This window comes from Pituophis catenifer, unplaced genomic scaffold (assembly GCF_029215685.1).
Source record: "Pituophis catenifer annectens isolate HBS135680 unplaced genomic scaffold, rPitCat1.0.hap2 SCAF_6, whole genome shotgun sequence".
Classification (NCBI taxonomy): domain Eukaryota; kingdom Metazoa; phylum Chordata; class Lepidosauria; order Squamata; family Colubridae; genus Pituophis; species Pituophis catenifer.
In genome coordinates, this window is record NW_027256886.1 from 33,233,733 (window position 1) to 33,246,775 (window position 13,043).

Sequence of the window (13,043 nt, forward strand, 5' to 3'; positions counted from 1 at the left end):
CATAAAATTAATGACAAACCTTATTGCCATTGTACCACCTGAGCCCAGCCAAATGCAGCCAAACTTCACAAGCATTTAGTTACTTGCAACAATTAATAATACAACTGATAGTTTTTGCAAACTTGAAATGGCAAGCACATGGTCTTTTCTCTGTATCTGAACATGCCGTGATAAAATTAACCATTTAAGAAGTTCTGACAAAAAGTTACTCTTGTAGGCGGAGTGTCAAAACACTGATACTTCCTTTACATTTTTGTAAAATCAAAAATTTTAAGGGATTATTTTGACTTTCAATATCAGTCCATTGCTCAGAGCATGGAATTCCATTTAAACTATTCCTAATAGCTATCGGTTTAACCACTTGTTTAAACACATCCAATAAAAGGAAGCTCAGTATCCCTCGCAATGATTAATTCAGCTATTGTGAAGTTGTTCTTACTATCATTGTTAAAATTCATCCGATTAACTGAAACTTAATACTACAGTCTTTTGTTATACACAGGGCCAGTGTGTGTTCTCAAAAATTATTTATCATTTATAATTTGGAAAGACCATTGTTTAACTTCAAGGTATGAATTGATTTCATTTTTCAAAAAAGAGAAAAATGTAAAGAAAATAAGGAGAATGATATCTTGGGGGTAGATGCCAAGAAAGATAGACAAAGAGAATTTAGATACTCCATGAATATATTGTAACCCTAAGGAAATAAATTCTTATTCTATGTTTTAATTAAATAATTAGTGCTACTACGTGCAGTTCTTAGGATGGAAATTGAAAAATTCTTATGATTTCTACCTTGATCTCATGGGATACAAGGAAAAATGAATTATAGCTAATTTTTTTGCCAGACCTTGATATAGAAAGATTACTTATAAATTAAAAAAGAAAAAGGGACCAGTTATATCTTGGCTTTATGGAAGATGTTTTCTATTTAATAGGAAGATTTGTTTACCACAGATATAGATAAACATTACTGCAATGTAATGATATAGGTCTGCAGAGATTCTCAGTTATTCAGGTCATGGTTGTCTTATGATTGTTCCATGACCTGAATGACTGAGAATCTCTACAGACTTTTAGCTATACAATTTGGGATGAACACCCTTTGAATGATGTGGGAGTAGGAATGGATTTCCAGAGTAAAAGCTGAAGACTATAGGAACCAGGAGCGCTACTCAGCTGACCCTGAGGAAACCGATAAACCTCCAAGTGCTTCAACGGCCCTCTAAAAGGATGCAAATGACCAGCTGTCTGCAAGGAATATAAATCCTTCCATTCCCCACTATCCTGTCAGAGCAAAAGAAGCTTCTTGGATGAAAAGCAAAACGTCTTCAAAGAAAAAACAAGAAAATCCAGTTGCCTAGTGAAAAGCACCTTTAGGACAATGTAATATGTTTTAAAAGGAAAAAAACATGTTACTAAAGTATGATAAATATATTTTAAATTTATGTAACTGTTTAGAACTTCAAAAAATGACTGCAATCAGTAAAAATAGGAAAATTTATTATTTTTTATTGACCAGCACTACTTTTATTTATCACTCTGAAACTTTTATATCAATACCATATTTGAGAGAATTTTCTAAAAAAATGCAAGTTAAATTGCATGCTAATAAACTGAATAATAGGTAAAATTTTTCAGGAGAAATTATATACTAGAATAATTACTTAGGGGAAAAGGCTGCATAGAAAAATTCATGTATTTCTGGAAAAATTAATAATTTGTATAAAATATACAAAGTACCAAGTATTTTTTTCCTGGCACTATTTTTTAAAATCATTCTGTTTAATAGAACAAAATAATCCACAAGTAGCTGCAATATGCATATGGGTCAAATTTAGACTGATTAGTATATCCATACTTATGGACTGTGATCTATAATTTAACATTGTTATATTTTTATGGTTCCCCTTCCATTAATTAAAAATAAATAGTAATATATTCTGGAAACCAAAAGAGCCTCAGAATGCTACAGAGAAATACTTTGTATAATGAACTACTCCCTATGTTTATGATCATTTCAATTAGCATATCTGATTAATTGACGTCTTATTCATGCATTAGCCAATAATAACCATGGGAGAATTGAAGACATGCCATCTCTGTCTTCCCTATGCAAGTGGCCAAAATGACTGCTGAGTTTTCTTGAATATAGTCACAATCATTGATAAATGATTTAATTTCATTAACTATAGCCAACTACAATTAAATATAATTATATCAATATATCAATTATATATCAACAAGGGAAATTTGGAGAAAAAGAGGGCATAGAAAGATTTTTTTTCTAATTTATACTAGCAGTAGGGATTGCTTGTGTGATAACTCTTTAGTTTGTGGTACATTTTTCAGTGCAGTTGAAAACAAGTACAACTTTTAGAGATCTTTAATCAATGTGTCTGTTTCATACAAAATATAATTTGGGTTGTATTTCATCTGCATAGCAAAAAAAATGGCTAGCTTCAAATGCAAAAAGTAATTGGTTAGAGATAACTGTCTTTTATTCTCCATTCAGTCTTATTCAGAGAAAGAGAAAAGGATAGGCAGGTGGGCAAACAGCCATATATGTGAATGACAGAATAGCAGGTGGCAGTAATAATGTCTTTTCTTATAATATGGAACACATTCAAAAATAAGCTGAAATTGTATGAAACTTATGTTTAAACAGAAAATATTCTAGCCAATAGACGAAATGTCTGAAAATATGTAATTTTATGCCTAACATTGATTTTCATATGTGTATAGTAATCCATAGCACCTGAACTTGCTTAATTATGGAACTTGCTTAATTGGCTTTCTCCTATGTTTAGGATAAATTTATTTTTTATTATCTAAATAAAAAGCTAGTTTGGTCTACTAGTTAAGGAACCAGTCTAGAAACAGGGAAACTGTGAGACATGAGAGCCAACTGGATGATTTTGGACAAATCACTCTGTCTCAGCCAACTCATCTCACTTGTTGTGGTGAAAATAGGAGGAAGAAGGCTCATTAGGAAGGGAGGAGGAGGAGAAGGAGGAGGAGAAGAAGGGATAAGCATTTTGACGGAAGAAGAAGAAGAAGAATTGCTGCCTTGAGTTATTTTAAAAAATAATAAAGACAGAATGAATGAATAAATGAATGAATGGAATGGAATGTATAAATGAGTGTCAGTTTGGTGTTTATTTTATTTATTTGTTTGTTTGTCAAACATGTACAGATAACAAGTATAGGTATGAACATAAACATAAACAAAGGAAGCAAATACAAAGAAATGGAAACAGTAAGACAGGAACAGTAAGCACGCTAGTGCGCTTATGCACTCCCCTTTTATGGACCTCTTAAGAAGGGAGTGAGGTCCATGGTAAACAGTTTGAAGTTGAAACTGTGAGGGTTTGAGGCTGCAACAATGGAGTCGGGTGAGCATTCCAGGCATTGACCACTCTGTTGCTGAAATATTTCCGGCAATCGAGTTTGGAGCGGTTTACTGATACCGGTTTGTATCGATTGTTTGCCCATGTACTATTGTGGTTAAAACCGAAGAAGTGTTGTGGGTAAAAAGCAGGCTAGAAACCAGGAGACCATTTGTCTTGCCTTAGGCATATACCCAGCTAGGCCACTTTAGGTAAGGCATAGGAACGAGGCAATGGTAAAAGATTTCCAAGCTTTTTTCAAGACTTATTCTGGCAGTTACAGGAGTCAAGAATTCAAAGGCAAAACAAAAGCAAAGCCACTCATCTTTCAAGCGCGGCTTTTTATCTTCAAAATTCCTTTCAGTTAAACTTTCTGTTTTGTACTTACCTCTAGGCAATTATTTTAATCCTTTTATGCTAATCTTTAGACCTATAGTTACATTTGCATTGTGTTGCTTAATGGAGACTATAAAGATTCATCTGATTTCAGTTTGGAAGGCAGTTTTATTTAATACAATAAAATGTTTTATTTTTACAGTACTATTGGTTATCTTTTTGCTCTGAAACATATATTTCAGCTGTGCATTTTTTTTAAAAAAAAATCTCTAACTAAATTTTTGCTCCACAAATAGCAAACCACAAAACTGTTTTATTTATGTTGCTATTATTGTATTATTTTTGATGTTCTAAAAATCGGCAATCAATGGACACAGAAATATATCTCAGGAAACAACCAACCAAGAGTAAAAGAATGAAAACTGGATTTCAAGTGATGAGTTAAGTTAAGCTCAGAGACAGGATTATTACAAGACACATATCTGGGGAAGGCTACAATAAAATTTCTGCTGCACTGAAGGTTCCTAAGAGCACAGTGGCCTCCATAATTGTCAAATGGAAGAAATTTGGCACAATCAGGACTCTTTCAAGAGCTGGTTGCCTGGTCAAACTAAGCAATCAGGGGAGAAGGGCCTTAGTAAGAGAAGTGGCCAAGGACCCAATAGTCACTCTGACTGAGCTCCAGAGATCCTGTGTGGAGATGGGACAGAGTTTCAGAAGGACAACCATCACTGCAGCCCTCCACCAATCTGGGCTTTAAGGCAGAGTGACTAGATGGAAGCCTCTCCTCAGTGCAAAACACAGGAAAGCCCGCTTAGAGTTTGTTTCTCACAGTCTGAGAGTCCTTCAGATGCTTTTTTGCAAACCCCAAGTTCTTGAAGATTGGAATCACATCAGCTCTTTTTCAGTTTCAGATAAGTCTTAGGAGCTAGGGCTAGGAATTCCAATTGTCAATCAAGTTTGAGATATAAAGTCTCTCAATTCCTTTTTTGTGTGCAGTGGGTCAAGAGAGTTTTTATTACTCAAGGATCTTTCAAAGCTCAGTCAAGAGAACACTTTCCTACAGTTCAGATGGAGAAGCATAGATTGAGTCACAATATTTCCTCTTGTCCTTAGCATCCTGAAGATGGCAGAAGTGAGAACAATTAAATGAAAATTCAAAATGCATTCTGTTTATACAGATACATTCTTCTTTGCATATGCTTGACCAGAAGTGTAAAGCTGGAGGTGGTATCACTTCAAAATAAATAACAGCTATGAGACCTAACTAAGACTTTACAACTTATTAACTAAGGTGCATGATTGTCAAGCACTTAATTTCTAATTAGCTGACTTTTTGAAGCATGAGAGGAAAATTGAATGAATACAATATTATAGTCATAAACCAAATATCATCAACATCAACACCATCATCATATAATGGAACAGGAATTAATAATGTTTTGATGGCTTTTTGTAATATATGTCATTTGATTTAGGATTGCCAGAACTCATTAAATCTCCCTCCCAAAGAAAATGGTTGAAAATTAAGCTGGATAGAAATTCCAGTTGTTGCAATCCCAACACATATTATACAGAGTCTGCTTGTGGAAGGTTGACATAAGGGTAGACTTTATTACATTAAGAACAATTATCCTTATTTTCATAGTGAAATGTTATGTGTATATAAATAAAATTCAACATAAAACAAGCTATATTAGAACCCCACACTTTAGGAAGTACAGTACATGATTTCACAATTCATATATCTATATCTATATCTATATCTATATCTATATCTATATCTATATCTATATCTATATCTATCTTCTTGAATTACAAATTGTTAAGTCACACTAAGTTAACACCAAAGAAATCATAGTACATGAACTAAGTGAAAGAAATCAATGAAAGGGTATCATCAAGCTATTTAATGAATGATGTAATATCAGTAGTAGTAAAAGAAAAGTATGGAAAAATGAATCAAAATAAAACATACATAGTTAAATGGTTATTTGGAGTAGAACGGGGCAACACTTTTTAGTCAAGTAATTTTTAACAATTTGCAAGACAGCACAGTGTATAATAAATGAAACATAATTTCTAATTCCAGGTATGAATGAATGGATTAAAACAGAAAAGGTCTGGGAATTCCAATAAATTATTGGAAGAATTGATCTGAAGGAGTGTGTGTGTGTGTGTGTGTGTGTGTGTGTGTGTGTGTGAAATGAGTGGCTATGTAGATTTGAATAATGAAGTACTATATCTTGCTGCATTGAGAATATCTAAATTGTTCAATAAATGCTTGTTTTCTAAAAATTAAATTAAATTACTTTTTTTGGATGTGTATTGCCTACATTTTTGCATAAAACTTTAGGAAGGTCTAAATGCTTCTCAGAGAACATTCCTCAGTTGGTGGTGTTTAAACTATGATTTCATTAAATACATTCCTCTTTTTAATAGAAATATCAATACAATGAAATTTCAATTTTCTCATTCAAATTAATATAGTTACCTTGCCAACAGGCACCAACAGTGAGTTGCATTGCTATATGTGATGGATGAATAGGCCAGTCATTAGTTACAAGGTAAGGTTCATATGTTGTACCATCCATATACAAGGTAGCTACTGGGAACTCAACGTTGACAACATAGTAGTGCCATTCTTTATCACAAATCTAAAGAACAAAAGAAAAGGAAAGAAAATATTAACTAGCTTTATGAACAAAGCTTTGGGAGATGATAAAGCAAAACAAGTGAATATAGCTATACTTTAAACTGGAGGTCTTTCATGATCCTGTTACACTTTTATGGATATAAAATACAATATTTATTTCAGAATTTCCTTTTGCATAAAAAATGTAAAAATAATACATACAAGATTTGATCAAGTGCTGTGTGATTTAGCCACATATGCATGTTTAATTTTTTTCAAGTATATGCTGTTATAAAACACAATGCAGCAACTGGAAGAAATAACTAGGTAGATTTGTTCCTAAGGATTTTATTAGGATTCACTTCCTATGCAGAATGAACACCAATAGGAAAGAAGAAAGGCTCCATCTTTTCTTCCCCTTCTCAAATATTCATCCATAAATATTAGAACAGTTTTCTCAGGGGTAATAATATCTATATTAAAGGGAAGGTATAATTTCAATCTACAAGCTAGGGAATAAATAACAGTACAATCACCATTTCTCTAATACAGCATGAAGGCTCACTATAATTTTCTTCACAACTTGGCAACAGCTGGTTACCTAAAGAATATATTCAGATGGATTTGTTTAGTTATAATTCATGATATCTATTTGTTTAAAATGCTATAAAATTTGCAAGCAGAAGCATAATTAAAAACATAGCTGTCATTATCTGTAAGCTAATAGTTATTACCTATTAATTATTACTATAGCTACTGACTCTTCTCCATCAATTACAGGCTGTATTTAGAATATTGAGTCCAGTTCTGGGCACTGCATTTTAGGAAGGATGTTATCACTCTTGAAAATTTCAACAGGAAAGCAACTAGTATATAATTAATATATAACTAACTAATATATAAGGGCCTGAAAGGGAGAAATTACAAGGAACTGGGCATGTATAAAGACATAACTATCTTCAAGCTGCCATATAGAATGTGGGGTAGAATAACTTAGAGTTGTTTCAGGTGACAAGACATGATAGAAGGGTTTCAAAATGACTAACATGCAGATTTCAGCTGAACATCAGGAAAAATTCTTAACATCAAGATCTGCTAGCGGTACATTCTTCTTTACTGAACTATATAAACAGATGCCAGATTTGTCAAGGATAATATAGTTGTGGATTCCTACACCAGGTAGGGAATTGGACTCACGGACTTCTGAAGTCCCTTTCAAACTATATATTCCTTAATTCTTTTAAATAGCAGCTCATTTCACAAGATAATACAGTTTTCATCTAAGATCAGTCACCTGAAATAAAACAACTTTATGCAAGATCTAGCCCAGGCAGGGGTGAAATGCTCCCGGTTCAGACCGGATTGCCTGATAGAGTGATAGAGTGATAGAGGCGGATGGTTCAGAGAACCCTACAGAACCGGGAGTAACAAATTTTAGATTTCACCACTAGCCCAGGGGTTCTTTTTTGTTTTTGTATAATTTATATTGGTACAGATCCCTATGCTGTACACATATTGCTAGAGTTGTGTGTAGTTGATTCTCTCCATTGAAATGGTTATCACAAAAACATTTAAATGTATGACCATGTTATGGTGTGGCACTTCGATTCCAGAAACTTGATTCAAACACTCTTTTGAAATAAATCATTACAGATAGTCCTGACGTTAGGACAGCACTTAGGACTAGAATTTCTGTCACTAAGTGATGCAGTTCTGTCACTATGTGATGCAGAATGATGTTACATAAACACTTGACACTCCTGACTGCTGTCTTAATCCATGCATGGGTCATTGACCAAATATTTCATTTGACAATGACATGAGAAGTAGAGAGAGTTTCAGTCCAGCAAATGAGAGCTGTTGGTGAGAGCTATGCGGAGGTGAGTGCCATAGGCACATGTTATTGAGCACAGGCAGGTGTGTGGGTCCTTGTAGCATGTGCTATGGAGTGTGGGCAGGTGTGCAAATGCCAATGACAAACACGATGGTGCATGGATGGGTGGATAATTAAAAAAGTTGTGACAGCAGGAGCAACTTACAATTCCTCCTAGCTTTCCCACTTGCACTTCTTGTGCATAATTGTGAACCAGCTGCCAAGTGAGTGGATTGTGATTATGTGATCACAGAGACATAGACAGGTCATAAGTCCCTTTCATTCAGTGCCATTGCAGTTTAGAATGGTTGCTGAATGAGTTGTCGTAACTCAAGGACTATTTGTAAACTGAACAAGTGTTTCCTGCTGAAGTATCAAGTTAGAATAGCAATTTGGATCTCTTTGATCCAAATATTGAAAGGGAACTCTGAATTAAAGAGTCTGCCCAAATTAAATCAGCATTATAATTCAAGCCTGCATAAGCATTATAATTCAAGGCATGGGGAAGAAGAAGTAAATATTCTGAATGGAGCACTAAAATAATTTATGTTGAGACAATGCCAGTGCCAATGTCAAATCACTTATAAAATGGAATATTTATAAGTTGTCTCACATGTTGCAGAAGTTGGGCAATCATGATTTTAGGAAGTCTGTGTTGACACTAAAGTATTGATGCCAACATGTGAAGTATAGCAAATATAAATCACCCTTTTTTCTACAACACCTATGTCTATATACCCTGTACATGCTACACTTCAATTTCCAAACTTATACCATTAGTTTTAGACATCTGAATGTAATTAAGGAAATTGCCTTGTGTATTTGCTATCTCAGAGACTTTTCATGAAGAATCCCAGGCAGGTTGATAGTTTTACCCTACCTGCAAACAATTACTGCTTGGCTGGGGCAACTTAAGAAAGCTTTGAATAATCACAATGATGATGTTACATCTGCAAGTAAATAGCAAAGCTCAGAGAGCACTAAACACTAAATAGAAGTACATCTATTTTTTTCTATTAAATCTCTGGATAGTTGAAAGGACTAATACTGGAGTACAGAAACAATTATTTTTCATGATAATAGACACAGAAATATTTTCTCTTGCTCTGTTACTTACGCATCACTGCACATACAGAAAGAGAATCAAGTGCAATGGTTGACATGTTGGGCTAGAAACTGAGAAAGTGTGGGCTTCAGTTTTCTCTAAGACATGGGTGTCAAACTCACGGCGTCATGTTGCTGTCATGTGATTTTTGCGACATTTTTCCCATTTGTGGAGCTGGGATGGGCATGGCCTGCACATGACGCATCCGGCCCGTGAACCACCAGTTTGACACCCCTGCAATAAGGCATGGAGGCTGACTGGGTGACTTTGAGGTAGTCACTCTTTTTCAGCCCAACTAAATTAACAGGTGGTTTCTCTGAGAAAATAAGAGAAGGGACCATTATAGACATTGGTACTAGATGTACAAAATATATAACACATATATACACACACATATATACATACTCCGATACACAGACATGCACATATGTGCGCGCACGCATGCAAACACACATACACACCAACCGGCAGGTCTGTTTTAGAGCTCACAGAGAGTTTAATGCTGGTATGGAAAGGACTGTCAGTGGGTGAGGTTAGCTGGATTTGCCGTCTGTTCTTGTTTATTATTTTAAAATGATCGTGTATTCTATTTTTATTTTATTGGTATTATTGTACATTGTACGGAGTCAGTTGGCATCTGGGCAATAAATAGAGTAAAAAAATAAATTAAACTGCTTCATTGGAACAGGGTTTTGAAAGGATGCAGTTAGGCTGCTTGATTATTGAAGGTTATATTGGAGAAGATGAAGTTTCATTAACATGATGAGGATGTGTGGGGGATAGTATACATAGAGCTAAAAGATGAGAGCAGGATTGAAGAAGCATTGAGAATGGAAGAAAGGAACTCCTGATAGGAATCAAAGATTTGAGATGAGATTGGCAGTGAATCTGACTATCAGTGAAGGAGTAAAAGCTACCATTTGGTAGGCCAATGGTACAAGTAGTGAAAGCAGTGAGGTGGGAAAGGTGACTGTCATCTTCATTACTGTAGTTAATGCCACTTTTGTTGCAGCGACTGTGGCTGGACTGTGGAAGGCTAGAACAAGTAGAAGTAGCACTGGTTATTGTCTATTTACTCAGGGCCAGCAGAAAGTGGTGCATACTAATGCTAAATTGTCATTGCTGGAGTCCTGCCGATGTTATGGAAACTGGAGACAAGCAACTGGGAACAAGCTATTCATCTCTAGCACAACTGACATACATCATCATAAGTTGGACCTGTGTTTTATTTTGGAGCAATGGTGATGAAATATATTGTCATTTACCCTTTGCCATGTTAGCTTACTTTCTAGATTACATTTGCTATGTCAACATCCTAGACCTCTTCAAAGGTGACAGTGTGATTAAAATAGTTTGCCCCAGTCACCTAATGGATCTTGTTGGTTTTCAGCGAGCACTTGAGATTTATTTCAGTGATCTGGCAAGCAATTTCTTCCTGTGCTTTGTGGAATATGGAAATTTAATGGCCTTGTTTTCTGTGTTGATTTTTCATTTTTCATTCATTATTCCCCCTTTTCAAAATTTATGCAGTTAATTTCTTAGCTCAAAAAATACATCAAAAGTGAGTATATGTGAACACTCTCAAAATGTGAAGTAGGTAATATCTAGGCTATATGAATGTTCATGCGGTGTTTTTTTTTTTTAAGAAAAATCACAAATAGATACAGAAATTGATAGAAACTGGCAGATTAATTTATCCAGCGAAACAAGTATGCTGATCCTTGATTCTCTCTTTGTATGTTTCCTATAAACTTAATAAGAATATACCAAGATGCTCTTATTTTTCACATATTTCCTTTATTTCTTTACTGGAAAATTTTCTAGGCATGTGTCCTGAAAAACTCCTGTGATGCTGCTGTAACCTCACAAAGTTTAAACCTTTGGCAGGCAAGTTCAACATCAAGGACTTAAATAATTATAGGTTACATGGGGAAAAAGGTATAGATGCAGAAAATACCATGCAGAATCTGGGAAAAGCAATGACTTGCTTTCTTGGCAGAACAATTTGATAGGGTGCTGAAAAGAATCCTGAATCTGGAGAGGTAAGAGTGCTAAGGAAGGAATGTCAAAAGCAAACAACTGATTTAGTGAGAATATGAATAACAAAAGCATTTGCTAAAAGGAAACATTTGAATGTTGCTATGTAGTTCTATTGCTTGTCAAGCATCTAAATGCAATACTCTCCACTGGATATTTTCAAAATATAAACTCTCAGGCGTGGGATAAATCCTTCCAAAATGCACAGGAAAAACATTTTCAGAAGGGAATAAATAGACCGAGCAATCCTAAACACAATACAATCATTTCAAGAAACCAAATTCTGAAAATGTGGTTGCTGAGGCTGGCAGAGAGTGGAAGAAAAGGTCTGATGACAGACTTCATCCTCCCAAGTTCAAAGCCATGTGCTTCAGTGGGTGTACTAGTTTTACAGCCTCAGATAATGGAAGCCATATTGAAGATGCATATATAAAATTGAATTTCTGTAATATTTGGCCAATAAAATATGAGGTGAGAATTAAATTCCAGTTCTGTTCCCATTTGTAGTAATTTTTCTTCAATAATTTTGTTAATAGCCTTTGTAAAATCTAGATGTGTTCAAAGGTAAATTATTTTTCACCAAGGTAATTTATTTTATAAACAACTGAATATGTCTCATCTGCAAAATGACTGTGCAATTATATTAGGTTCATTTTTTTCCCCATGTCGGAAGCATAGACAAACACCAAAGTGCTTCCATGGCAAAAGGATTAGACGGTGACATCACCATTGCCCAGGGGATGCCCAGAGTGGGGATTTTCTTTCATGTCCCCATGACGTTGCCCACCGGAGTGGTATCCATTAATCTACTCCTGGTTGCCTGCTTTCAAATTGCTGGGTTGGCAGGAGCTAGAGCATGTGACAGGAGCTCACCCCACTCCATGGCATCAATGAGTCTCAAACACAAGCTTGCTGATTGTCAGCCCAACATTCTAATCTCATGAGCCACCACACTCCTTTATTAGCTTAACTATATTTATTAAATTCTGCATAGTTATACATAAAAAGCCTTTTATTAGGTAACGTACAATATCATAAAGTGGACTTCTGTTCTGGAAATTGGTCCTTCCTTTACAAAACAGGCAATCTGCATCAGTACAAACCAGAAAATTTGCTTTAGAAAAGTCCCTAGCTCTCCATAAAGGATATGATAACAGAACTAGGGGACCAATGAGATATGTAACAGTGTCTATTCTACTGAGACACAGGCAATACTGCCTGATCTTCCTATAAAATAATATCTAAAATTTTGGGAACTCTAGGACAAGGAAAAAGAGAATAGCAATTCTGCTTATGCAAGTTACTTCCTCACCTGCCTTTTTTTCCTTTCTGAAATATATGACATTAGTGGCAAGATGAAATGGATGAAATAATTACGTTTGCCCTTTGGCCTATCTATAGATTCACATATCAGCAAAACTCTGATTTTTTTTCATTTAGTAACCTTCTTGCTGACTTTTTCAGTTATTTCTTTTCAAAAGTTCAGCAACACTGCAACCTATAATACTTTTTTGCACTTTAAGTCACTATTTATGATCAAGATGATAATGAAAGAGACTAGAACAGTCCATTTACAACAAAGTGAAATCAAAAGCAAGCACAGACCTCTGACTTTCCTGAATATTAATAGCTGCTTTAAAGGCTCACACCTCCTGATATTACCCTTGA

At 34.9% G+C, this 13,043-nt stretch overlaps 1 protein-coding gene across 1 annotated transcript in view; it reads right to left on the bottom strand.

Annotated features, from left to right (window-relative positions):
• CLSTN2 (calsyntenin 2) overlaps positions 1 to 13,043 on the bottom strand; it is a 250,974-nt gene that overhangs the window by 21,352 nt on the left and 216,579 nt on the right. The window contains exon 9 of the mRNA XM_070945192.1: positions 6,220 to 6,382. Within this exon, the coding sequence (XP_070801293.1) occupies positions 6,220 to 6,382 (163 nt within the window). The remainder of the gene's footprint in view (positions 1 to 6,219; positions 6,383 to 13,043) is intronic.